General features: G+C 39.9%; 2 protein-coding genes across 12 annotated transcripts in view; one reads left to right on the forward strand and one right to left on the reverse strand.

Moving 5' to 3' along the window:
* The window catches only part of GCC2 (GRIP and coiled-coil domain containing 2), a 38111-nt gene extending 11888 nt beyond the window's left edge, over positions 1–26223 (reverse strand). Inside the window, exons 1-18 of the mRNA XM_079940284.1 lie at positions 26178–26223; positions 26008–26064; positions 24986–25070; positions 23796–23863; positions 19449–19553; positions 16228–18684; positions 15429–15498; positions 12832–12932; positions 12640–12738; positions 8888–9007; positions 8275–8439; positions 7873–7977; positions 7064–7226; positions 3932–4032; positions 3758–3835; positions 2916–3053; positions 1996–2117; positions 469–645 (exon numbers count right to left, since the gene is read on the reverse strand). Of these exons, the coding sequence (XP_079796410.1) occupies positions 469–645; positions 1996–2117; positions 2916–3053; positions 3758–3835; positions 3932–4032; positions 7064–7226; positions 7873–7977; positions 8275–8439; positions 8888–9007; positions 12640–12738; positions 12832–12932; positions 15429–15498; positions 16228–18684; positions 19449–19553; positions 23796–23863; positions 24986–25070; positions 26008–26064; positions 26178–26183 (4217 nt within the window). The 5' untranslated portion in view covers positions 26184–26223. The remainder of the gene's footprint in view (positions 1–468; positions 646–1995; positions 2118–2915; positions 3054–3757; positions 3836–3931; positions 4033–7063; positions 7227–7872; positions 7978–8274; positions 8440–8887; positions 9008–12639; positions 12739–12831; positions 12933–15428; positions 15499–16227; positions 18685–19448; positions 19554–23795; positions 23864–24985; positions 25071–26007; positions 26065–26177) is intronic.
* A 199-nt stretch (positions 26224–26422) lies between these two features.
* The window catches only part of LOC307196476 (uncharacterized protein), a 403273-nt gene continuing 402213 nt past the window's right edge, over positions 26423–27482 (forward strand). For all 11 annotated transcript variants that reach the window (XR_013831145.1, XR_013831146.1, XR_013831147.1 and 8 more), the window contains exon 1: positions 26423–26795. Coding sequence is in view for 1 of the 11 variants with exons in the window: in XM_079941419.1 (XP_079797545.1) it covers positions 26729–26795 (67 nt within the window). In the remaining 10 variants the exon portion in view is untranslated. The remainder of the gene's footprint in view (positions 26796–27482) is intronic.

The following is a 27482-nucleotide window of genomic DNA, read 5'->3' on the forward strand; positions in this document are numbered from 1 at the left end:
CCAACTGCTGTATCCCAGGAGCTCAAAGCTTCTTGTTCACAATAATCCGTCTATTCTGCCAACACCCCAGCAACTCCTTGGAGCACTGATTAGCACGAGTGTGGCGATGTGACAGGCCAAGGATGCAGCTGCACAGGGAGCTCAGTCAGCAGCTTTTGGAATGTTTTCCTCTAGAGAAAAAGAAAAGTGCTTGTCCTCTGACACCTGGCTGGAAAGAAGCATCTAGCCATGAAGGCCACGGGAGACAGAACACTGGGTGAGCAGATAAAATTACTCTTAGAAAAGCTAAGTAGAGAAACAATCAAAAGGGGGAGCTCTAAGGTAGAAGCAGCAAGTCATCAAGCCTGTGGAAACACCTATTTCCAGCTATTAGCCTGCATCCGCCCCAGGAGCACCACACCGGGAGCTCCAGCAAACACACGCTCTGTCCCCCGGCACCCACGGGCCTGCTGGCGCCATCAGCCTTACTTCTCTCGGAGCCCGGTCTCCTTGGACACGGTCTCCTGCAGCATCCTGTTGTGCCTTTCTAGTAGGGCGTCGTGTTCAGACTGCAAGGTCTGCAGTTCAGAGACGTTGATCTGTAAGTTATTTTGGGTGTCTTGTAATTTGATCTTTAGTTGGTCAATCAGCATTTCCAGATGATCTCTGAAACAGAAATAGTTAAAAAAAAAATTTTTGAAAGACGTAAAACTGATTTTGTGATTTCAAATAAATTTTACTTTAATCATATAACCTTTCAATGTCATACTCTGCAATTATGGATGATTCTAAAGGAAATATAATAATCACAAGAATTCAGAGAATAGGATTAAATGTGAAATAAAAGACGCTATAATCAGACTTCAGATCGCAGACACTACATGTTTACAAAAGTCTCTGAATTTACAAATTTCACATTCAAATGGAGTAGACCATTAAATGGCATCAAAATGGCCTATTTTATATTACAGGACTATGTCATTAGTTGAAAAAAAAAGAAATGCAGTTCTAAGGTAACCATTCTGGGAACAGCATGTTACACCAAGTTACAGTGAAAGAAAGTCTTTGGAGAAAAACAGCTAAAACCTATAACTCTGTCACAAGTGGTATAATACACTATTAATTTCTTTTTAAAAAAACTATTTAATATATAAGAAAGAAGAAGGAACTTAAAACATTTACATTAAAATAATTTTAACACAAGATTCTGGCATGATCAAAATCGACGCTTGTAAGTGGTGATATTTTTATAGTAAGTGTGTCAATATTCAACTTCGGCTTTAAGATGAGCTATTGAAAGAAAAAAATATCTCATCATTTTTCAGCCTACAGTTCCCTTGTTTATTAAATACTTAAAAAGTAACACAAGCATAAACACACAAATACTGCAGGATATTTAGTCCTACTAAGAACAGTAAGAGCTAGATATAAAATTGCTCTGAACAGCGGGTCTCTACGTACAAAAACAAAACATACATGCTGTAGAATGCCCTGTCTTTCATTCCTAGTATATTTTTGAATAACTCACAAAAGTGATCTGTATGCTAGTTTTTAAGGAGCATTAATATACTATTGAAACAGTATGTAATTGAGATTGTCATAAATTTAAGAAGAAAAATTTAATTCTAGATGAAAATTTAGTTAACTTAAAACTTTTTGAAATAAGTAAAATGTTTTTAATCAACTTATGCTTAGCCTAACTAATGGTGAATAAGTATATCAAGGAAGCATTTTTATTCTCCTACTATATTTTCAAAAGTGGAAAAACTGGTCCTGACGTAACGGTGACGTCTGTCCTTACACTGTGACCGGAACCGACGGACAGGGTTGGACTGTGTGGCCCGGGTGTCCGGACGCTGCCTGGCTCCATGGCTCCTGCACACGTCTCTCCGCGTGAACAGTGCGGTGAAGCCGGCTCTGTCCTCACTGGTGACTACATGTAAACCTCCACGGTCAAAAGCAACCAGAGCAGGATCTCCCACCCCCGTGGGAGGTTCCGCGTAGCTCAGACTTTACCTTTCTTGTTTGGCTCCGTCGGTCTCAGTCTGAGACACAGACTTAGTTTTCTGTTGTTTTAGAACGTTGTGAACTCGGACTTTGTAGCTCTCAAATTCAGAGGTGACAGCAGCTTGTTCTGCCTGTAACAGTTCAGAGAGAGAGAAATTTACTGCATTTTCTAGGTTGTGTGATCCTCCTATTTTCTCTCAGAGACTAATGAATTAAGATGAAAACCTTTCTTTAAAAATAAGCAAAATGGCTGATACTTTTTAGCCCCCAGTTACCTTTCCCTAAAAAGTACACTTCTGTTGGCCTTACACTTTTTTAAAGCCTTTGAACGACATAATTCTGTCTGACAAGAGGTACATTTCTACCTGTTTTCGTCCCATGTAAATTAATTTATTGCCCATAAATTTTATAATAGCACTATTTGCCTTTGGAACTTTAGAACAATTTTCACTTATGATAAATATAAGAAAAATTAATTCAAAGAAATTAAGCTACTTGAACTTCATTTTTCAAAAGAGAGTGGGAAAAGTTAAATTCTAGGTCTTGGACTTTCTTGAAGTGACCCATGACCTTCCAAGGCCCCTCTGCCAAGGTGGCTTAGACAGAGCTGCACCTGTAACAAAACCACTGCAGGGGTCTCTTCTGTATGTTGAAGAAAGAACGTGGCTGTTCTAACAGAATATGATTTTATAATCACTTAGCCCTCAGAGAGAACTGTAACCTTCCTAATGAAAAAACTAAAAAAAAGAAAAAAAAAATACCTTTCTTCCACACAGAAACTGTAAAACAAGGTTAAAATGGAAAGAGTATGTACCCATGTCTTTCCCTTTAGCAAAAAGAAGTTATGCAAGTGAGAGTCAGGGCTGGGCTGGGGTTGGGGTGGATGGGGCCAAGCCGGGTGGGAGCCGCCCGCCCTGGGGAGGACGCACCCTGGCCGCGCGGCACTCCTCCTGCAGGGCTGCCACCCTCTGCTGGTAGGCGCCCAGCGTGCGCTGCTGCTGGTCCGCGGACGCCTTCAGGTGCTGGTGAGCTTTGTGCTTCTCCGACGTCATTTCCGCCAGCTGAATCTGGGGGCAGAGGCTTTCGGTCAGGCTCTGGTGAATCAGATCTTCGTTGGTTAAACCGACTTTCATTAAACACCAACTTGGGTTTTGAGAGAGGACTATATTTAAGGGACGTAATTAAATAGTAGGATTTTTAACTTATGATTATTGAAAGACGAGTCAATATGAGTAGAACATTTTCACAATAAATTAACTTGGTTTTCCTTGACTCAAAATCAATCAAATAATCAATCATGAAAAAAATTCCAGACCACACGTTACAGTTCAACGTTTAATACCTAAAGATATTATATATAAACATAATGGATATAAAAAAATATAAACGTAATAGATGTAATGTAACATGAATATATAAAACCTTTTTATAAACAGATTCCTGTGACTGTACTATCATTTAGAAAGTTCAGATGTAGGTTTGGGGCCATGTTTATTTTCTGCTGCCATATTCTTAATGTATTATGGGTTTTCAAATACATGAAAAGAACCAAGCTTATGGTCAATGGTAAACCCAGTTATAAGCCACACTTGGCTCACTGCTTCTCCTTCCTCAAAATGTTGATGAAGAATATTTACGGGGAGAAATGTGTGTGTGTGTGTGTGTGCACACATGTGTTTAATATATACATATATATTTAGAAAAATCCCCAAGTGGTACCTTACTTCCACATGCAAATTTTTAAAATCTTAAAGAGTAAAAAGAACCTTACTTTATACACTTCTACTTGCTGCTGGCTTGCCTCCAGCTCGCCCTTTAAAGACGCTTGAAGTATTAAGTGATCAGTTTCCTACAGAACAAGAAACTCGGTTAAATTAAATAGTGCAGTTATTCACAAATCCTCTATGAATAAGGACTGAAATACGACACTGAGGAATTCGCATACCGCTCGCTTTGAATCCGCCAGTTCTTTTTTGGTTTTCACAAGCAACTGCTTGATTTTGGTGTTTTTTTCCTCATACTGTTGTACTGAAGCCTGCAGTGAAGCTAGTGGGAGAGATTGTTTCAGGAGAAACAGTTTTATGAGTGAATTTAAGTAAACAAATGACAAGTCTTTTCTTTGTATTAGTCTACCTCTGAAAGGAATTTGTCTTAGATTTTTATTACGGACCATTGCAAACATATATGACACTAGTGACAATAACACACTAAACCCCACTGGACCCATCACCGCCTTTAACGATCACCAACACACGGCCAATCTCATTCCACCCAGATCAGGCGTCAGGCCCACAGGCCACTGTTGCTGCCTGTTTCTGTGAACAGTTTGTTTACATACTGTTTACAGCTGCTTTAGCGCAGCAAGAGACCACAGGGCCCGCAAAGCTGAAAATGCGTGTTGTCTGGCCCTTTACAGCAAACGTCTGCAACCCCAGACCCACATTCCCACTTACTCCTGTGCCCCCTGGGCTCCCCACACTTGAAGTCCATTTGTCTGTATGTATTTTAGCACGTATCTCTAAAATAAAGGCATATACTTACTGTGTATCTAAAACATAGACTTTACTTGTAAGAAATACCTCAAAAGAGGTGCTGTGTGTTTCTAATTGCCTTAGAGGCACAGATCTGATCTGTGTTTGTGATACTAACTGTTTTGTAGGACAAAGAGTTCATTAAGGAACAGACTGAAACATGATTAAAACAAAAAACTTTTATGCTAACAGAGGTAAAGAAGAGCATCAAATGGGAATAAGTGGATTCACTGTCCAGATCACAGTACCAACCACACCAGCAGGCCAACCTGGCCACAGCCATTGTGAAGCAAGTAAAGAACATCTGACAGAGACCTTGGGGCCCGAGATTTACGACCTGGTCCTTTAAGAACAAGTGCGCCTGATGCTGAGTCTAGGCCACGAACGTGGCCATGTGACGGCTGCTAGAAGACCCCACCAGCAACGACTAACTCCATGAAGTTAAATCCACATGCAATGACGGTATCACTCAGTAAACAAGAGCAGGTGTCCTGTAAGAAAATACCTTAACTTGCCTTTATGATATGTTATCATCAGTTATTTCCTGGCAACTATTTACCCAGTCCTGAAAAGACTGTACAAGGCACAAATTACATACAAAGCCTTTAAGTGCTCCAGGAATTATGAGCTCTGAGAACACAGAATGAAAAGAGAGGATACCACCTGGGATAATGTGATAATGTAAAGCAAAATATAACTATTAAGACAGAAATGCAAAAGGCCATGCGGACCCACGTTGGCTCAAGGTTATATCCAGGTTATATCTGCTTGGGACAAGGAAGACTTCCTGGAACAGCAAACATTTAAGATTAGTAAGGATTCCAGAAGGTGAGCACAGGGGTGGGAGGGTGAGGGCACAGCAGCAGACACAGTCGTGGAAAAACATGAGTCGTGCTTCAGGAAGAAGGAAGGGCCTCTGCACCGAGGGAGTAACGAAGGTTAGGCTGAGAAGGTACACAGGGGCCCGATGCTGGAGGGCCTGGGATTAAGGAGATGTGTGTTCCTCGCGCCCCAGGCAGACTGAGCTGGCTGAGGGTTTTGCATGGACACTGTCCTGATGTGTCCTCACCCTCCTCCCCGGGGGGTCCCCAGCTCCCCAGCTCAGCCTTGCAGGGCCTGTGCTGCCCGAGGCTGGGAGCATTTCCAAGATTCCACGCTGTGCTCACTGATCTGTCCCGCTGTCCTTCAAAAGGGCCCAAGTACATTCTGGTATTCAGGGCCTTTCTGAACTGGATAAAGAAGAGCTTCCTAATTACATTTCACTTCTCCCTAACAGGGCAAGCTTTTTCCTCCAACTAGTTAAGACTTCCAAAATTATGTTACTTCTTTTCACTTCTGCTCATAACTATGCTGCAGAAAAGACCACCCTTCCCAACCTGCTTCTTCTCTTCAAATCTCACGCCCAACGCAAGCCCCAACTTTCAATCGCTTGTCTGCAGAAGCTTCTCCCTCTGAGATCTTGGCACCCGCTGCCTGAACCTCTCATTCCTGTACTTATTCACCAGTGACAGTGGGTGGTTTCTTGAATAAGCAGCTCTTTTTAGTTTTTCCCAGGTTCAAGACTCTTTTTCAGCTAGTTGACTAACTTGCAAAACCAAATGTTTGCAACGTGTGTGACCTGGAGCCCTGCTACCCAGTTTGCACAAGAACGCAGCTGGAAGACGTGGTATGTGCACAGTGAGGATTTAAAGAAACCATTCACAGAAAGATATCTGAAAATTCCTTTAATTACTTAGGAATTAAAAAACCCATGGGCCAGGACTTCCCTGGTGGCGCAGTGGTTAAGAATCTGCCTGCCAATGCAGGGGACACGGGTTCGAGCCCTGGTCTGGGAAGATCCCACATGCTGTGGAGCAACTAAGCCTGCGAGCCACAACTACTGAGCCCACGTACCACAACTACCGAAGCCCACGCACCTAGAGCCCGTGCTCCACAAGAGAAGTCACCGTAATGAGAAGCCCACACATCACGACGAAGAGTAGCCCCTGCTCGCCGCAACTAGAGGAAGCCCGCGTGCAGCAACGAAGACCCAATGCAGCCAAAAACAAAACAAAACAAAACAAAAAACCCATGGGCCAAAAAAGAGATTCAAAGGAAACTAAAAAGTATTTTCAGCTGAATTAAAATAAAAATACAACGTATCAATTTGTTAGCTGTAGCTGAAGGAGTGCCTAAAGGGATACTTAGAGGTCTAGATGCTTACATTAGAAATTATTTAACAGATAAAATGGAATATAATCACCTGAAAAAGAAAGATTTCGCCGCTACTGCATTATCCCACTCTGCTGACAATCAGCAAATGGTGGCCCAGGACCACCTGAGGAACGTTTACGGGAATGAACACATTAAGCGCCCACCTGGACTGCACACAAGGGTACAGGAAGTGGTTTCACAGCCCCCTCTCTGGTCCTCGGGCGGGGTCCCTGCTGTGTGGATGACCTGGCCGCCAGGAGCTGGTGAAAGCCACAGCTAGCGCCCTCCCCCACTGGCCCCGCCCTCTGCTGGGGGCAGTGACCGCGAGCCAAAGTGGGCTCTATTTTACTCACTCATTTCATCCTGCAGCGTTTCTTGCTTCTGTTTTTGGAGTTTTATTTCTTGTTCCAAATCTTCTATCTTGCTGCTCTTATTAGCTAACTTTTGATTTAATTCTTTCATCAAACGTTCGTAATCAGCAATTTCCATGTTCATCAATGTGGTTTGTTGGGCATCCTGCACATGTTATAATAAAAGATCCACATAACACTAGATGAGTTACTTTTGTTCCAGAATTTCTAAAAGGATGCCACGGGAACACACTGGCTCTATAGAGAAAGTTCATACATTAAGGCAGAAACTACAAGTTGGCTACATTCTAGTTTGTAATTTCAGAAAGTATTTTTGTAATAATTTGACTTTTCAGTGCCATTGTATTTCATTATAGTTTTCATTAACTACAATTGGTGTATCTGCTCTTGTGGGGCTCTTATTTATAAATGTTCATATTTAAGCAACTCTTATAGTACCTTTACTTTTGCCCTCATCTTTGAAAAAGTAGAGAAAAATGAGCCAAAGTTCTAAGCATAATACTAACTTTAGCTTTTGACATTAATTAAATCTTCATTTGTCATACAACAATCAGGTATGAAAAATAAAATAGCAAACTGAAGTCTAATAATTTGTGAGCCTAGATTCTTCTGGAGAGACAGGCACTCAGAGAACTACATTAAATTTTCAGTATTTGGAGGCAAATAATCTATAAAGCAGTATTTCAGCACCACAACTAATGTTGTTTTTCAAATATTTCTTTTCTATGTTTACAGAATAGTTTAAGAATGTGAATATTCGTATCGGTTTTGAGTCTGGTGTTTCATTTTACCTTTCTAACCAGCTCTAATTCTTGCATGGTTTTCTGAAGCTGTTTCTTTTCCTTTTGCAGTTGTAGCTGAAGCTCTTCAAGCTCGTTTACAGAACTGGCATGCTCCTAAAAGTAAAAATAAAAACATCACCACCCCTAAGCCAAACAGCATTAAAAAAAAGTATTTGTAAGGGGCTATAAAATAAATCTGAGATATAAAGTACAGAAAGTTCCATACTTAAAAAAAGAATACACCCAAAAATTATAACTTGGATTCTCAAATTCATAGCTGGCATACATTAAGGATTTAATAAACTTTGCTATATTAACAAATGCTACTCATTAGCAAGTCTTTCATTCACTTAAATACTTTGATAAAAATATCACTGTATAAATGAATTAATCCCACAGAACTGTTTTTACCTTTATTTTCTGCTCTTTCTGAAGTTTTTCAGCTTCCAACTCTTTGTCTGCCATGGCCTTGGCTTTGTGGACTTCCAAAATCTGCACTTCTAATAACCGGGTGTTAGACTGCAGTGTCTCAATGCGGGCCAGGAGATCTTCATTATCTGAGTTTAATTTTTCACACTAGAATGACAAATGATTCATTACTGTAAACATGCAGAAAATACACACAGGAGAGGAAGAATAAAATGCAACATTAATGAGAATATTGGCATAGCATAAAAAAGTGAAGATTTCAAAATCGATTCCACAGAATGAAAACGTAAAATCAAGAGTAAGTTTAAAACACTACCACTGTTGATATTAATTTGGCAAACATTACAAGAGACCAGCAGCACTAACAGAGGAGAAGGCGGAAATGAAAAAATGAAAACAAAAAACCCAGAACTGAGATTACAGCAATAAGACGGGATGGTGGCTAGTTTTCTGTCATATTCTTCTCCCAACAGTGGGAAAAAGAAAATAAAGTTTCTGACTATGTATTAAATTTAATTTTTTGTGCAAAAAAATATTAGAATTGAAATATACTTATTACAATTTCCATGTATGCATTTGCTCAATTTAAAGTTACCTGAAAAGTCAGATTCCTTAATTGTCTTGTCAGGTCTTCTACTTGGTGCTCAAAATTATGAGCCCGTTCTTTCTCCAGATCCAACTGCTCTGACTGCTTATCATATTCCAATACAAGATTCTTCAACAAAAGACAAAAGGATTTAACTTTAGGGTATTATCATACACTCAATCAGCCAGACTGTATTACTGAGCCATCTTAATACAAGATTTATGAGTTCATTCCGGAAGCCTGAAATATTTACCTAGGTTCAACATTTGACAGAATACCCAATATATTATACCCAATATATTATATGTTATATAATACAATTAGCATAATCCAGACGACTTTTAGTATGGGTGGGGAAATCTATTCAAGGGAAGAGGATTTAAAATGTATACAATATAGCATCTCCCAGTTATATATCCTTGTCATCAAAAATAAACTTCTGAAATGTATACAACATTTAAGAAGGGAGGAGAAAAAGTTTAACCTGGTCCTGTTAACTCCACCTAAAGAATTCTGCTGAGGGAATTGTTTCGGGCCTGGTCTGAGGTGAGGCAGAGGTGCTAATCGAAGAACACAAGAAGACATTTTATACAGTCTCACCCTTTGATGCAAAACGTTCATCAATTTCTGAAGACTCTAAAACCAACTGAATTTTTTTCTTTGATATTCCTAGTTGGCCCCTACTCAAGGACAGAATCCTGGGACTGACCTTTGTGCTATACACCAGCCTGTGGGGTTATCCTCCAAAATATATGAGTCACTGTTTCCGGATTGCCTGTAGTTTGTTTCCTCTCCCTGCTTCTTATAAACCCTGTTTTTGCCTTGTTCCTGGACTACTGACTGCTCTCCTGCATAAAAATGAATCCCTGTACAAAATAACTAACAAAATGGTTGTGAGTTTTCCTTGAAAGTGGCCTTCAAAGAAGTACAGCTTATCGGTTCCTTCATGGATTGTGCCTTTGGAGTCTTCCCCAAGGTCATCGAGGGTGGAGATGACCTGTTTTTCCTATGTTATCTTCTAGGAGTTTTATAGTTTTGTGTTTTACACTGATGTCTGTGACCCACTTTGAGTTAGTTTTTGTGAAGGTGTAAGGCCTGTGGACAGATGCATTTTTTTGCATGTGGATGTCCAGTTGTTCCAGCACCATTTGCTGCAGGTGATCTTTGCTCCACTGTCAAGAGCTGACTATATCTGTGGTCTGCTTCCAGGCTTTATTCTGTCCCACTGTTCTGTTTATTCTTTCACCAATATCACCCCACACTGTCTTGACTGCTGTAGCTTTACAGTAAGTCTTGAAGTTGGGTAGGTTAATCCTCCCACTTTGTTCTTCTGTTCTTCTTCAATATTGTGTTGGGGACTTCCTTAGCGGTCCAGTGGTTAAGATTCCATGTTTCCACTGCAGGGGGCCTGGGTTTGATCCCTGGTTGGGGAACTAAGATGCCACATGCGAGGCACGGCCCAAAACAAAAAACATTGTGTTGCTTCTTCTGGGTCTGACCTATATCATTTTCCTTCTCTCTGAAGAACTTCTAACATTTCTTGAAAGGCATGTTTACTAACAACAAAGTGTCTCAATTTTTATCTGAGAAACTCTATTGCTTCTTCACTTTTGAAGGATAATTTTACAGGGCACAGAATTCTAGGTTGGTGGGTTTTTTCTCTCAACACTTTAACTCATTCCACATGCTTCTTTTTTGTACGGTTTCTGAGAAGGTGGATGTAATTCGTATATTTGCTCCTCTATAAATAAGGTTATTTTTTCCCCTATGGCTTCTTTCAGGACTTTACCTTTGATTTTCTGTAGTGTGAAAATGACTTGCCTTGGTGTCACTGTTTTGGTATGTACCGTGTGTGGTGTTCTCTCAGCTTACTGGATCTGTAACTTGGCGTCTGACCTTAGTTTGGGTAAATTCTCAGTCATTATTGTGTCAAGTATTTCTGTTGCTCTTTCTCTTCTCCTATGGCATTCATTATGCATATGCTATATTTTGTGCAGCTGTTCCACAGTTCTTGGATGTTCTATTCTTTTTTCCCAGTCCTCTGAAATACATATTTTAAACAAATAAATTGGTATACCTGGTCTACCTTTGCAGGAGATAATAATCATATGGGTTCTGAAAATGTGAAGAAGCAAGCTCCCAATGGCTCATAAAAGACAACCTCATATATGAATTTCAAAGAAGTGTTTTTTAAAACATGGACTTATATCTTTATATATTAAGGATACTAACCCCTTGTCATATTTTCATATATCAATTTTATATTTTATCTAGTTCAATTTGTCTTTTCCCTTGTAACTTCTTTAACTGCTTTTAGGTTGAGAAAAGTATTTTGTATCCAGAGCTTGAATGATCAAGTATTTTATTCTAGGTTTAAAAAAAATTGCTTTCATTTTTTGACAAAACTGCAGAATTTATTTTGGTGTGTGGCATGAAGTAAAAATCTAACCAAATTTTCCTGAAGTAGTTTTCTGATTCCTTCTGCATTGGCTTCTCTGTTTTCAAATCTTACTGGGGTTGCATAGTTTAGTTGGTAAAAGAACAGATCTGGGACCAGACTGCTTGAATCCAACCCCAGCTCTACTAGTTACTTGCTCTGTGACCTCCGTGCCTGATTCCTTACTGGTGAATCAGCAACGTTAACAACATACTTATCACACACATATCAGGTGTGACAAGACAGGTAAAGCACTTAGAAGAGTGCCTGGGGCCTGTGAGTGCTTGTTTTTATAAAGAAGTCTCTTTTCTTTTTTTTTTTTTTAAAGATTTTTTGATGTGGACCATTTTTAAAGTCTTTACTGAATCTGTTACAATATTGCTTCTGTTTTGGTTTTTGGGCCCCAAAGCATGTGGGATCTTAGCTCCCCGACCAGGGATCGAACCCACACCCCCTGCATTGGAAGGCGAAGTCTTAACCACTGGACTGCCAGGGAAGTCCCCAGAAGTCTCTGTCTTCTGTTCAATTAACCTGCCTTATTTTTGCATCAGAACTGTATCATATTATGTAGTTTTATAATAAATTTTAGTGTCTGGTAGAGCAAGATGTCAATTTCCTCTTTTCACTTAGTCTCATTAAAGTTCTTCCTGAAATTTCATTTTTTTGGACTACTTTGGTATTTTCTTCTTTCCATCAAGTCCCACTTGACTACTGGCCACTCTCCTCCCCCTACCCGCCTTTACTTTTCCACACAGTATTTTCTTGGATTTTTGTCTGCCACTGGAATTTAAGTCCCAAGCAGACAGGAACTCCGTCTACTTGGTTGACCACCGTCTCCCCAGTAATCAGTACTTAGCCTGGCTGTATAAATATTTGAATGCATAAATAAATATAATGGTACTCTCTTACTTTTAATTCTTATATTTTTTATAATAGATTCTCATGTTATTTAGGTAGACAAGCAATACTGCCTTCAAATAATGTTTTCACTTTCATGTTAGACATGTCTAACATTCACATTTATTCACCTGGCCAAAAGACTATTAAATAATAACAGTAACAATGGCCACCTTTTTTGTTACTGATTTTATTAGGAAATCCCAAAACAGAAATTTAGTTTTAAAAAGCAATAGCTTAAAGGCATATTTAAAGCTTAGTCACTTAAAATCTGATACTAGGATGATACATTACACAAAAAAATAGAAAAAAAGATTTACTAAAAAATACAAGGTGATTATGTTATGGACAAGAGTTTTACATTTCTAGTACATTCCTTAACTCAGAAGTTACAAATATAACTTGTTATTAAAATAACTATTTTTACCTTATAGCTTTCTGCTCCTTGAATGAGATCTCTCATGGAAGCAGACACCTGATCCCTTTCTGAGCGAACAGATTCAAGTTCTTCCCGTAGCGTCTGGGCCTATTTTAAATATACAATAGTTTTTTATGTAGAGACAAACTTGATTTTCTAACATGTAAGTTCCTTAAACGTTGCCTTTTTAAGTCACCTTACCTCTTTTCTGCTAGAACCTAGTTCTTTCTTTGCCTTCAAAGCAACTAGTTTTAACTTCTCTATTTTCTCCTCTTTGTCTTTGCATTCTTCTTCCAGATATGCTAAAAACATACAATGAAACAATTATCTATAGACTCAAAGGAAAAGAACGAAAATACACCCATTATTTACTTACTTTAGCCCTAGAAATGGATCTTTAATCTGGAACACAAAATCTGCAATTTGAGATTAAAATAAAGTAAAAGCAAAATATTAATATCTATTTTTTAAAGTAAAAGCTTACTTATTTTCTAAATGAGGCAAACAATGTGAAGAATTTTCATTTTCTTCGATCTTCCAAAACAGCCTGTTTTTTTTGGCCATGCCACGTGGCATATGGGATCTTAGCTCCCTGACCAGGGACAGAACCCGTGCCACCTGCAGTGGAAGTGCAGAGTCTTAACCACTGGACTGCCAGGGAAGTCCCAGCCTACTGTTTTTAGCCATTTCCTAAGTGTCTATAAACTGGAGAGGCTGTCAGGATCCCTTTAACAGTAGAAGATTTCCTGGAAACGCAAGTGTGCTAGGCTTTTAGGTGGTGATGTGCAGATCAGGATCAAGCAGAGGAGATATGAGATGCACTTAAACATTTATGATCCATAGGCACATGCCTCTTGGTTGGTGGGTCTGATTTTTACAACTGAACCTGCGATCTGCTTACACGTCCAATCTGGGTCTCTCCCGTATCCTCTCTAGCCATCTCCCCGACTTAAACACCAGTGTTCCTGATCTTACTTCTTGGTTCTGCTTAACTTCAGCTACGATCTGAATTTCTGTCCCTGCTTCTTCATCCAGTGTTCACAGCACCTGTGTTCACGTATGCTGCCCTCCTCTGGCTGCGACAGGTGCACTGCGTGTGCCCACAGCACAGGCCAAGTGTTCCACTTCTGCATGTCATCCCGCATAGTCTCACCTACTCAGGCATCAGTGTAGCAATTCTCCCCCCTCTTGTGCAGCAAATCCCCCTAACAGATTTTTTCCCAACAGTTTACAAACATGCAATAAGAAAAATATCACCAAAGAGATTAAGGTCAGGAACAAAGAGTGGAAGCAGCTAAAGAGGGCAGGGGAGGGTCATGATAGGACAGGTGAAACATCACACAAAGAAAGGCAAAAGAGCACGCCTCCCCTCTGGACACTGTCCCATGTCTTCTTTCTTTTATAGCAAAACTCCTTCTAGGCGTGGTCTATACATGCCCTCCTCACCTTTCTCTTCCCCCATTTTCCCCCTGAACCTACTTCAACCAGGCTCGGGCTTCAGTACATCATGGCAAGTGTTATCAAGTCGCCAATGAGCTGGGTGCTGCTTAGCTCGGGTTAGCTCTGACTGCTAGTGTGACCCTTCTTCCCTCCTCAAGCACTTCCTCTACCTGTACTTCATCTGTCTTAGCTTCAAAGACATCTTATGCTCTGGGCTCTACCTCACCGGCTATTCCTTCTCATTCTCCTTGATTCTTTCTATCTTTCTGACTTTTGACAGAGAACTGTCTCTGGTCCTCGTCTTTTTTCCTACGCTCACTTCCTTGGGATCTCAACCTCATGGCTTTTAATGCCCACTGTGTTAAGCATGGAGTCTTATCTGGTCTAACCCTCTCCCCGTAACTCCAGATATGCACAGTTAGTAGTCTACTCGACATCTCCAGTTGGGGTGGTAATTAAGTTTCATTTGTCTAAAACTGAACTCATGCTCTCCCCTAACCCGACCTTCCCCAGTCATCCATTACAGAAAACTGTGGGTCATTCCAAATTCTTTCAACCACCCGTCCCCTCTCCCCCACCAATCCCACTGGGCATTAAACTGGGGAATTATGGGTACATCACACAACACTTTTTTGTTTCTCCATCTTAAAATAGGAATAAAAGAGCTACCTCCTAATGTTACTCTGAGGAATAGATGGGTATGGGGAAGTCCCAGCTCTTCTGCACAACACACCAGCCCTTTCACACTCAGACTCCTGCCTCTCCAGGATTTCCTAGGAGGCTCCTGGACGTCATGGATGCTAACGTACGAGCACCTGCTGTTTCCTCCTGCTGCAGTACCTTTCTTCTCGTGTCAAATTTCTCATTCTTCAACACACAAGTACAGCCTATTCTGTGATGTTTTTCCTAACTCAAAACGAGCAGTTAATCATATCTTCCTGTACTGTCACCAGCGTACCTTGTCCACACCCCGAAGTACTGCAGTAACAGCCCCTTCTTGCAGTGAGTTCTTTGAAGACACGGTCTGCGTGGTGTGTATCTTAACCCCCTTCCTATTACCAGTGCCTAGGTAGTTGGGCATTCAAATAAGGTTGCTAAATGCATGAAAAATCCAAAACCAATCATGGAACCATTTATAAATGGAATCACATCACTCCTTTGGATTAAACAGTAGAAAGTGAGAGTTTTGAAAGGGAAGGCAAGTAGATGGCAGCGGGGCAAGAGTGGCGGCATCGGGAAGAGAGAGCTACTCATGTTTTTAACAACCCATTAATTGGTGACAATACTTCCCAATCTATTCTAACACTAAGAAGAATCCGTGTAATTAACTGTGACAACATATGCAAAACCATAGTTACCTATTTTTTCTTCAAACTCTTTTACTGAAGGTTGATCACTTTCTACAGAAGGTGATTTCTCTAAGGAATCCTAGATTTTATAGGAAAAACAAAGACAATCACTGCATTCCCCATGATGTACTGGCCGTCATGTTAAGCATGAAAAAAATCATTATCAAAGAGAATTCATACAAAAAGCAATCTGGTGAACAGTCTTTCTCTTCCCTTGATAGACCAGGTAATTCTGACCTTATCATGCATGGAGCATGATGCTTTTTACTATAAACATAGTATAGGTCATGTGTTTTACTATAAAAAACAGCAATATCCAAGGCCAAGACGAACCACCCAACAGATATCAACTACATAATGCAATAAGGAAAGATTAAACGATGATTGTAGTTTATCCTGTCATGATCTGGGGAAAAAACCCTAAATTTCTGGCTAAAATTAAATACCACTTTAGCCTACATTTCTGCTCAACAGTGCTCTTTAAGTTAATATGCATACCACACAGGATGAAATTCAAATTTTTCCATGTTTACTTGTAGCTTTGCTGGTAACTAATTATACAATTTTAACATTTAACCCCCTAATCATCTAATCTTATATAAAAACAAAATTCTAAAATGATCTAAAACCAAAAAGTGATCAATGTGATAAGGTGTGATGTGAAAATGTTTAATGTACTTTCAGAAATACGCATGTGATCTTAAGTGCTAAAAATTTACTTCTGACTTCAAAGTGCAGTAATATATTTTCTAGAGTCTATGACTAGAACTAAGTATTTTAAAATCAATAAAATGCAAATTAATAGTACCTTTAATGATATCAACTCTGCTCTCACATCTTGCAATTCTGATTCTTTTTGTTCTAGTAATGGCCTTAGGTTTTCAAGTTCCTTTATAAAATATTTTCCTTTTTCATTATGGTTTTCATTTTTACTACATAATTTTTGAGATAATTCTTCAACTTGAATTAGGAGATTCTGATTTTCAAGCCTTGTTTGTTCATTAGCATTCTTCATTTCTAGAAGATCAGACTGCAGGGCCTCTTTTTCCAAGAGGGTTTCTTCTAACTCTTTCCTTAAGAGAGGTTTCTCTAGCTCATGGTCTCTTAGTAAAGACCTAAGTTCCTCACATTGAATCACATTCTCTTCTTGGAGAAACTTAATCTCTTTTTCTAACTCTGCTACCCTTTTACCATACTGGAAGACCAAGTTGTGTTTTTCTTCATTTATTTTAGCTAAGTATTCACCTACAGCTTGTAGGACACTTACAACATCTTGTTCTTCACTTTTTTCTGAAACTTTTGACTCCATTTGTTCAAGAAAACCACACAACTGAGCTCTGACAAATAACTTCTGAAGTTGCTCATTTTCCAAAAGTTTATTTAAATTATCTCTTTCTTCAACTGTTAACTGAAGTTTCTTTTCTAATTCAGAAATCTGCTCCTTCAGCATAAAATCTCCTTCTTTTTGAGATAGGAGAGATTCCAAATCCCTACTCAACTGGTTCTTTTCTGAACACAGTCTACTATTTTCCTCATGAAGAGACTTCACTTCAGATGACACTGCTTCCTGGTCTTCAGAGAGAGTTTTCAACTGAGCCATAAGCTTTTCCAGTTTTTCGTCATTTTGATCCTTTTCTTTTAAGGTTTCTTCTAGTTGTGCTGTTAATTCATTTACCTTTTGTTCTAGCTCACTGTTGCACTGGGTAGTCTGCTCCACTTTCTCCCCGGGTCCTACAATAAACCTTTCTCCCCTTTCACGTCTGTGATAGACAGTCTCCACCTCTTCATGAGAACCTTTAATTTTACTTATGAGATCATCTTTTTCCTCAGTAAGAGAACTTATCTTTGCTTCAAATTCTTGTAACATGGTATCTCTCTGACTGAGACTAACTAAATATACTTCATTCTTTTCTTGAAGGTTCTTTATGGTATTTTCAAGTTCTGGTACAATTTGTTGCTGTGTTAATAACTTTTCATTTTCTCTCTGGAGACTATTCATGGTTTCAAGAAGAGCATCTTTTTCATTAAATGCAGTTCTGAGCTTCTGCTGAAGTTCATTAACATCAGATGCTTGCTGTTGCTTCATTGATTCAAACTCTTGACTTATTTTTCCAGCAGATTCCCCCAACTCTGCTTGTAAAATTTCCATAATCTCTCGTAAACTCTCATAATTTAAAATTGCTTCTTGCTTTTCTTGTTGTAGGTTTTCACACTGTTCCTTAAGACCCTGTATTTCAAACATCAGTGTTAATTTTTCTTTTTCTGAACCTGACAATAATGCCTCATTTAGTTCTGATATTTCTTTTTGATGTTGTTCCTTAAGACTCTGTACTTCTTTGTTATGTTGTTCTACGGTACAGCAAAATTGTTTATTTGAATCTTCTAGCTCAGATTTTAATTTTTCAACTACACACCCCTGTTCTTCTTTAGCTAGTAATAATTCATTAATTTTAAATTCTAAATCTTCCCGTTCGTGGAAAAACTCATCCTTTGTATGCTGGGCGTCAATTTCAAGTTTTAATTTAAGATTATTCATGTAAGTTAACTCGTCTTTTAAGATGCTATGTTGAGACTTCAGTTCTTTTAGGGTATCTTCTAAGTGTTTGACTTTTTCATTTACTGCTTGTTCTACAAGAGTATCTTCCTGTAAGAGCAAAGAACACATCTGATTTTCCTGGTTTGCGTTTTCTAATTCACATTCATATTTCTCCTGAAGGTTCTTCTCACTTGCCTCACACTGTCTGACTAAGTTCTCCTTTAGCTGGTTTAAATGATTTACTTCTGCTTCGTGTTCTTTAGCAGATGCTTCAATCTGGCACTTCAATTCCTTCACCTCTTCTTGGTGTGTAGATTTCAACTGTAAAAGTTCCTCTTGCAAACTATTAATTTCTTTTTGGTACTGCTGAGAATTAGCCTCAATGACTCCTTGGAGATGAGTAATTTCTCGCTCCTTTTCATTTGTGGCAACTTCTAACTGCTTTTGCAGACATAAAATCTGCTCCTCAAAGGCCGGCTTGATTTTCTGAATCTCTTCCTGTAGTTTTTTAACATTACCTTCAGAATCACTCTGAAATTTGATTTGTTCTGAAAGCTCTAATTGTTTTTTTGATGCTTCTTCCAGTTCCTTTTGCCAACCAGCTTTATCGTTATTGTATTTGGAATGTACTGCCATTAATTCATTTTTCAAATTTTCCATTTCTTTCACATAGTTTCTTTGTGATTGTTCAAACTCCTCGCGCACATCTTCCAACTTAGTTGCAGAATCCTGTAAAAGTAAGCACACAAAAATTATTTAAGATAAAACAAACCCCTGCCCTCAGGAAAAATTAGGCTCATAAAAGAAGAAATGAGCAGAAATGTACATGAAGAAATATGATGCTGAGATTCCAAGAATTCTGCTTAGAAGCTCCGACTACCTTAAGCAGTACTAAACAGGTTACTCAAAGAAATAACTAAAAGCTAGGAAATCTCTGCATTTAATTTTCCTTTAAATGGTAATAAATTATGTAAGTTGTATTAAGTCATAGGCTTTAATGAATATCTCCTGAATAGAGTAATACAGCTTTGGGGAGAAAATTAGCACAGACCCAAAAGACAGTTGAATATCCCAGAACTGAATACACAACTTTCTTTCCTTTCTTTTTTCTTTTCTTTTATCTTTTCCTTCCTTCTTTCCTTCCTTCTTTCTCTCTCTCTCTCTCTTTCTTTCTTTTAGATAACATTTAGAGTATGTGTGACAATCAACTTATTTAAATAATTTTTTTTATAAAATAGGTATTTTTTCCCATTTTTATTAAAGAATATTACAACTAAAATGAAGATTACACAATGGAACAAGTAAATGTTAGCTCTATCTCTAAGTAGTTGGGTGATTTCAGTTATTTTTCTTTTAAAATATCAATCTGTTTCCTTGTCTGTAACTATTACAGTTAAAATCAGATCAGATGCTTTTTAAGGTCTTGGCTCTAAAATGCATAACTATACTATGTAAGTTAATAAAAAGCAAAAAAAAATAAAATGTTGCTTTACCTCAACCTCCTGCTTCATTTTAATATTTTCCTTCTTCAAAGAAACACACTGTTGCTCAGTCTCTGCTTTTTCCAAAAGCATAGCATCCAGACGTATGGTCAATGCCTGTTTTGGAACAGGATGATTTGTTTGCCTGAGGTTAAAAATGGTGGATTGACTTCATGCATAATTACCTCCTCACCTTTTCCAAACCATGCTAAAGTAAGAATATTTAAAAAGCTATATACATAAAAGCAAAGTAAAAAGGAGAAAAGACATAAGGGTATGAGAAATTTCAATATAACTTTGGAAAACTGAAAGTGGAGGACATGGAAGACGTGAGTTAGAAAGAACAAGAAGTCTATAACCTCAGGGCTTGTGCAGGGAAACACATGAGAAGCTGGCAAACACTAATTAGAAAACTAAATGCTCAGGAACTGGAGAGTCAGGTTCAAAAATCGGATTGACTGACAATCTCAATCAGGAGTGCTTAGAATAATGGGCAAGAAATCACCAGTGTCCCCCCTACCCCAGAGAAGTTTACCTCCTGCAGAAATGAAGCAGGAAAGGAAGTTAATGAAGTGGAAAATAGAACAGCCAAGAGTCAGTTCTTTGAAAAAAGCTAACAAAATAGACTTCTTGTAAGACTGATCAAGAGAAGACAGAAGTCACAAACAATATTATGAATAACAGGGGAACCTATCTATATATAAATTACAGATTATACAGTTAAGAAGAATATTATGATTAATTATTAATCTGCCAATCATACTGAAAAGTAAAATGGTATGGATAAAACTTCCTAGAAAAATGTAACTCAAGAAAAAAAATTAAAAAGCATCATCGGGCTTCCCTGGTGGTGCAGTGGTTGAGAGTCCACCTGCCAATGCAGGGGACACAGGTTTGTGCCCCGGTCTGGGAAGATCCCACATGCTGCGGAGCGGCTGGGTCCGTGAGCCATGGCCGCTAAGCTTGTGCGTCCGGAGCCTGTGCTCCGCAACAGGTGAGGCCACAACAGTGAGAGGCCCACGTACCGCAAAAAAAAAAAAAAAAAAAAAAAGCATCATCAATACTATTACTACTTAAAAATCAAACTAGTGGTTTAAAATTGTCCACCAAAGAAAACAGGAGGAACAGATAATTTTATAGGTGAGTTCTATCAAGCTTTCAAAGAACAGATTATCCCAATTACATATGAATTTTTTCAGACAAAACAAAAAGCAAGAAGAATTCTCAAGTTATTCTACACAACTGGCATAACTTGATAACATTATGCAAGGACTCTACAGATAGGAAAATCACAGACCCATTTCACTGTGAATTTAGATAAAGTTAATCTTAAACATTAAAACCAAGATAAAATCCTAAAGAAACCTTAGTCAACTATCACTCCAGAACTGCCTCTGAACTTCTTTTGTGAAATAATAAAGAAAAACTCTTGTTCAAAAATACAAAAACAAAGCAGATGTAGAAAATATTTAGAGTTCTATACCAAGTTATAACTATTATTCAAACATGAGAGTAGAATAAAGCCACTTTTAAATACAAGATGACACAAAAATTTTCCTCCTATGCATCTGTTCTTAGGAAGCTGGAGAAGGACATGCTCTACCAAAATGAGGTTAACCAAGAAAGTGAATGACCTGTGACCCAGCAAACAGGGTGGGGGGGCCAACATATGAAAGCAGTATAATTCACTGGATCATGGCAAAAGGCCGACTCCAGGAAAACCACAGCAGACCTGGAGAACAACCAGACCAAGTTAGCACAGGACAGAAGGCTTTAGGAGGCAGGTGTCCAGAAAAAAATATAAACGATTATTTGATCTATTTGACCAGTTGGCAAGTAGGAGTCATTGTGAAAGATAGCTAAATTTTCATCTGTTGTAACAGGAAGTTAATAGCTAAATGTCTCACCAAGGGATAAATCAAAGAAAAGGAGTATAAGCATATTATTCAGAAATACAGAGATAATTTCCATAAGCTATTTAGAATTATAAGTTATTTAGTTGTTAGTACTATTCCTAAATCATATATTACTTTTGTTAAAACAATTTTAGTTTTAAAATTAGTTTTTTTCACATTGCATAGTATTGCAATGTAAACTCCTGTTTGGTAAATTATCAGGGGAAGCCTGAAAACATTAATAATTTTAGGAGATATACAGAGGACATTATCTGAAAACAGCTATAAATATCCTTAAAGAGTAGAGGCACAAATGGACAGTTATTTCCTAGGAAATACAAATTTGATTCCAGCAAAGAGAAAACAATAAGTGATACGTACTAGAAATTCCGCATCTTGACATGCAATTTTTACCTTCCTCTTGCATTTGGAAGCAGCATATAAGTTCACTGTAATACCATACACCTCAAATTTTGACATGGAAAATATGGGTTTTTATTCCTCTTTTTTAAAAGTCAAATATGCCAGGTTTGCAATAAAACTTTAGATGTATTTCAATGCACTAGAAGATGACTATCAGAAATTTTAATAACTAAAACTTGTAAAAAGCCATACATTTTTATGAAGGACAGAAAATTCTGTATTCAAAGCCATGTTTTTCCAGTGTACTTTTCCCAGTGAAGAGACAAAACATAGCAAGAAAGTCTTTTCCCTTTTCCAGAGGTGCAGAGGACATATCACATTGCAGTATATGATTTTCCTAAAACAGAAAACTTACTTATAGCAACTGAATAACTGATGCACAGCTCCGCCAATCACTCCCCAATGTAATTTTCTCATTAACACTGGAGACCAAAGATTTCATTCTCATTTAATTTTACCAACCTTTACTTTCTGAGATTTGAGTGGTCAGGATAACATGCTTTAATATTAAATTAATAACCTGAAAGGTAAAGTTAGCTAACTGAGAGAAATTTTCTACCCTTAAATTTTTAGGAGTAGTTTTGACAGAAGGGGAGAATACATTGATAAGGAAATAAGGGACAGATATTTGAATATTCTGAAATGCAACAGCATGAAAAGTATTTTAAGGGCCAAGAGTTAACTGATGCAAAATTAGAACAGAATCTCTGCAGTGCTCTTTTCAAATACAAAAACCTCCTTTTTCGTGCGGGTGTGCATGGATGGATGGATGTATACATGTGTGTAGAAAATATCCCCCAAATAATATATGGTAATAATAAAACCATCGAGTACTTGCGTGACAGATCCAGCTCTACGTACTGTATGTACTAACTCATAATACAACTCTATGAAAGTAGGCCTTATCGTTATCCCTAGTCTACAGATGAAGGAAGGGAAGGAAGTTAAGAAACGTAGCCGTAAAAAAAAAAAAAAAAAAAAAAAAAAAGAAACGTAGCCGTGGTCACATAGCTGGTGTGTGGCACAACAGGGGTCTGAAGGTGTGAATCAGGTGGTCTGGCTCCACAGTCAGAGCTCTTTAACTACATGGAGTTGTACTTTTGCTATTACTAATCAGGGAAATACATAGTGACCAAATAAACAAAACCATTACGAATTCAGTAATGCTTCAACCAATCGGCACATTACGAATCCAAATGGTATTTGTGTATACCATTCAGGATTCATACACTGTTTTAGCTAAATGAAGAACAAAATGGTAGTGCAAGGTATGCACAGCGATTTAAAGACTCCTGGTAGTAGCTTCATGGGAGTCCCTCAATTGTGCATGGCTCACAAGTTGGGACACTAAGATAACATATAATCAAAGAATAGATAGATACTATGACTCAAATTACAAACATGCAAAAGCAAGGAAAAAAATTTTTTTCTGCAGAGCTTTGAAAAGCAAAGAAACTTTAAAGAAGGTAGGCCAAGTGGGGGAAGGAAAAGCATTTAATTACATTAAGTAATTAATAAGTAAGAATGAGCAACTCAGGATCTTAAACAGGGAATAACAATATAAAAACAACATTCTATCATCTGACGAGAGTATGTAGAAGTAAAAGAGAAAGAGAGCCCAGTTACGGGTTATCAAGGTAAGTACGGTTAGCAAGTAAGACATGATGTGTTTAACAAAGAACCATGGGAATGGAGAGAATCATCAAAGTCCTGAGCGTGGCTGGGTTTTCTGATGAGGAGAGGGAACAGCAGGCCTGAGACTGAAGCAATAACCATAATTACAGTGTGTAAAGGATGAAAGGACAGAAAGTAATACCACTTCAGAACAGAAAGGGACGCAGAGGTCATTCACCTCTCTTTTTACAGTCAACCAGAAAGGTGAAGAGTGGAACCAAGGGCAGAGAGGAAGTGGAACAAAAGGCACGGAAGCCAGAGAGTGCTCAAGCAGGCTGACAGCCCTCAAGGAAATCCGACTTATCATCAGGCATCTCCTCTAAGTAAAGAAGTGAAAATTAAAGCAATACTACAACTGTTTCATTACCTTAATAATATCATCAGTTCCTCCAGCAACAGCTTTCGATCTCAATTCTTCAATTTCTTTCTCCAATTCTAAACAATTAAAAAAAATAAAAAGATACTAGTTCAGAAATGAAGAAAATAATTCCTGGCTCAAGTGATAAGTACATTCTTAAAAAAAAATCACTATAAATTAGAATACATTTAAGAAGCAGCAGATATGGTGAGGAAGCACTAAGTTCACCCAGCATTACCTTTTATTTTCCTTTTTATTATGGAAAACTCCAAACAAATTAAAAAAACCCAGAGAGAATAGTGCGATTAATCTCTATGCTCCATCATCTTGGTTTAATAATTACTACATGACCAACCTTGTTTCATCCCAACCTGTATTCATTTCCTCCTTCCCCTCTTGTCTTATGCATCCTGATATTTTTGAAGCAAATCCCAGACATTATTTCAGCTGTAAATAACTTCTTACTGTATAATCTTAAAGCAACAACTAACCTCATATTAAACATACATGTTAATCTATTTCATCAACTCATGTCTAGGTCTGGAGCCTAGGACATCTTTCCAAATAAATTACTCTCTTATCATAAGCTGATCCAACCTCCAGAAACACAGTTTGACCTTTTCTAGTAGTAAATAAGTCTTGGCTTTTAGGCAGGGCAGTTAAGTTACTGAAAATTCAAGAGCTCACCTACACATATTAAAAAAGGATACTAATATCTTTGTCTTTTTGGAATATAAAGAAAGGGAAACTGAATAGGCAATCAACCAACTTCAGTAAATAAATATATTTCAAAATTCCAGGAACAGAAATCTTTTACTACTTTACTTGGGGCCTCTTCTTACTTCCTTGGGCTCAGAACTTCATGTCTCTAACATTTCAACTGGCAACTCTAGGAAAAAATGCTTTACTCAGAAAAATATACGATCCACATGAGGAAAAAAAAAAGTGCTGAACTTTAACAAACTGTTTTTAAAATCCTCCTCCCTGACTTTATTAATTCAAAGGTAACTGCAGTTTAGGGATATGAGATAATAAGAAATATCAGAAGCAAAGTTTACAATGCTAACTAATAACAGATTCCACTACGCTAATATTATTGGATTCGCTGATAAAACAAGCCAATGTACTATTACAAAACTAAGAGTTGTAACCATGATTAAAAAAGATTGCGGTCAAGACGAATATTTTCAACCCAATACCTGTACATCTTGATTTAGCTTTCTGTATTAGCATCATCTGCTTCTTGGCAAACTTGATAAGATCTTCCTTGGGCAATGTTTCCAGCTGGAAGAGTCAGTGATGTTACCAATTAGGGAGAATTCATGTTTCTACTATACCACAAAAAAGAAACATAAAGTCTGCCTAAAAATAAAAAACATCCTACTGAATAGATCTTTATGTCAACCAAGCACCACATTTTTTAAGATTAGCAAATGCAAGTTTCACTCAATAATTATTAGCTCAGCAACTATTATGAAATGTAGAGAAAATCGCACGTATCCTCTTACATTACAGATATCCTTGTTACAGGTTAAGACACTTTCTAGATTTTGATTTAATTGCAAAGTTAGGGAACTGCGACTAATTCTACGTAAAGTTCCTTAGATCTGTAAAATTGCTTCGTCCTATTCAAGGCTGAAAGGAGCCTCTGGCCACATGAAAACACGTAAGCCTAATTACAGCGATAAGATGAATCAGGGTGCGTTTAGGCTTTACCTAAAAATCAGGGAAAGTTCCTTAACCCCTGCGGGCTCAGTTTTCTTAGGCATAAAGCTGGCATAACCACATTATTTATCTCACGGTTACCGTGAAGCTTCAATGCAGTCGAGTGTTTGGGCGAGTGTCTCAAAGTCAGCTTGAAACAATAAACCTCGGCGGCAAGTCCCCATCTCCTGGGCGCCCGTTGAGGGCCCCAGCGGCGACCTGTGCTCACATCGCTCACATCAGCGGAGGCGCAGGCAGAGCCGAGACCGCGACGCCCGCCCACCGCTCGGACCTCACAAGCCAGACGGCTTCATCTAACGTTGGGAACCTGCGGAATCTCTCAGCAGCGCTGAGCCGGGCGGCAAGGAGACGAACTCAGGCGTCACACCAGGGAGCTCCGAGAGGAGGGACTAAACGCGCGACCGTGACAGCTCAGGCCGAGAGCCCGGAGTAAAGTTGTCCCCCAGGGAGCCCCCTCCCCTCCCGGCAAGACCCCGCCGCTCCAGCGTCTCTTCACCTTGGATTTCCCGGTCCCAGGAGCGGCCGGCGAGGGCACCCCGTCGTGAACAGGCTCCTGCAAAACACAACGAAAGCCAGCCGGTCATATGCGGCTGTGCGGACCCCGGCGGGCCGGGAGGGCAGGCGGGTAGGGGCGGTGGTCCCTCGGCCCCCGGGCCCCCGCGTTACCTCCATGGCCACCCGCAGCCCGCACTTCCGCCCGCTGACTCCTACGGAGCCCCGCCGCGGGTCAAAGGTCGCGCTTCTCCGCTGGCCCCGCCCCCGCGTCTCCAAGGCCGCGGCCCGGCGGCGCTTCCGCTTCCGCCTCGGGAGGTGGCTCCCCGCGCGCTCCGCCTCGCCCCCGGGCCGGCCCCCGAGGGGGCGTGTCGTGTCGTGTCGGACCCGTGGGCGGGGCCCGGCGCGCCACTGGGGCAGTGGGGGCCCCGGCCCCTCCTGGGAGGGTCGGGCACTGTCGGGCCGCGCGCGCTCAGGCGGCCGCCCTAGTCTCCTGTCCCGTCACCTGCCCCCTTAGCTGTCCCATCTCCTGTTCCCTCTCCTGTCCCTCACCTGTGCTTCAGCTGTCCCTCACCTGTCTTATCTCCTGTCCTTCTCCTGTGCTCTCAGGTGTCCCTTCAGCCCCCCTCAGTTCCCCCAGACGCCCTTGCCTCGGAACGGGCGCGTGGCTGTGCCCTGCGGCTGCAGGTGGCCGAGGGGACGAGGCGCAGCTGTTCCTGAGGCGAATGGGTGACCGCAGAGCAGGAGCGCTGTCCCTCCTGGCAGCCTGGACACCGGCCCTCCTCCTGGACGGTGAGTAGTCCCGGCGCCCAGCCCCGCTCCGGGTGGACGGGCGGGTTGGGGACCTGTGCTGACACACCTGCCTTTCGTGGCCGGTAGCTCTTTCTTTGAGCGGGACTGAGGAAACAGGCCCGAGTGTGGGGACGCTGGCCGGGGGAGGGAGGCGGCCTGGGGACGGTGGGGACGGGCGGCGCCAGGATGGTCGGGGCAAAGACGTGCTGCCGCAGCCGGTGCCTCCCCTCCGCTCCGTGGGCCACCAGCCTGGCACTGGCTGTCACTTGTCACTTGCAACGCCCTGACGCAGGTCGTGGGATGAAGTTCGCCAGCTTGGGGAAAGGATCGTCCTGAAGTGAGCTGGCTTCGGAAAATGCCCGTAATCTGGACACTGGGCGGGGTTGTAAAATGAGTGACTTTCCTCGGGACTAGAAAAACAGCCTCAGACGGCTTTTTAGAAAAATCACGAGTAATTCCTAAAAGCCACCAAAGTTCTCAATGTTTACGTGGCAGTGAATACCGTTAAGGAGGAGTGACTAAATGCGTTGGCAGGTAGTGTTGGTGAAACTCGAGACTTTGAGCACCTTTTGGAGAAAAAGAGGACTTTCTGTTGCCCCCTCTCCATCTAGTCCATTGCCTTGTATATATATTCATGCATTGCACTGCATGCAGACTTAATTGAATCTAGGAATTAATTGATACAGA

The sequence above is a fragment of the Stenella coeruleoalba genome, assembly GCF_951394435.1.
Source record: "Stenella coeruleoalba genome assembly, chromosome: 13".
NCBI classification, from domain to species: Eukaryota; Metazoa; Chordata; class Mammalia; order Artiodactyla; family Delphinidae; genus Stenella; species Stenella coeruleoalba.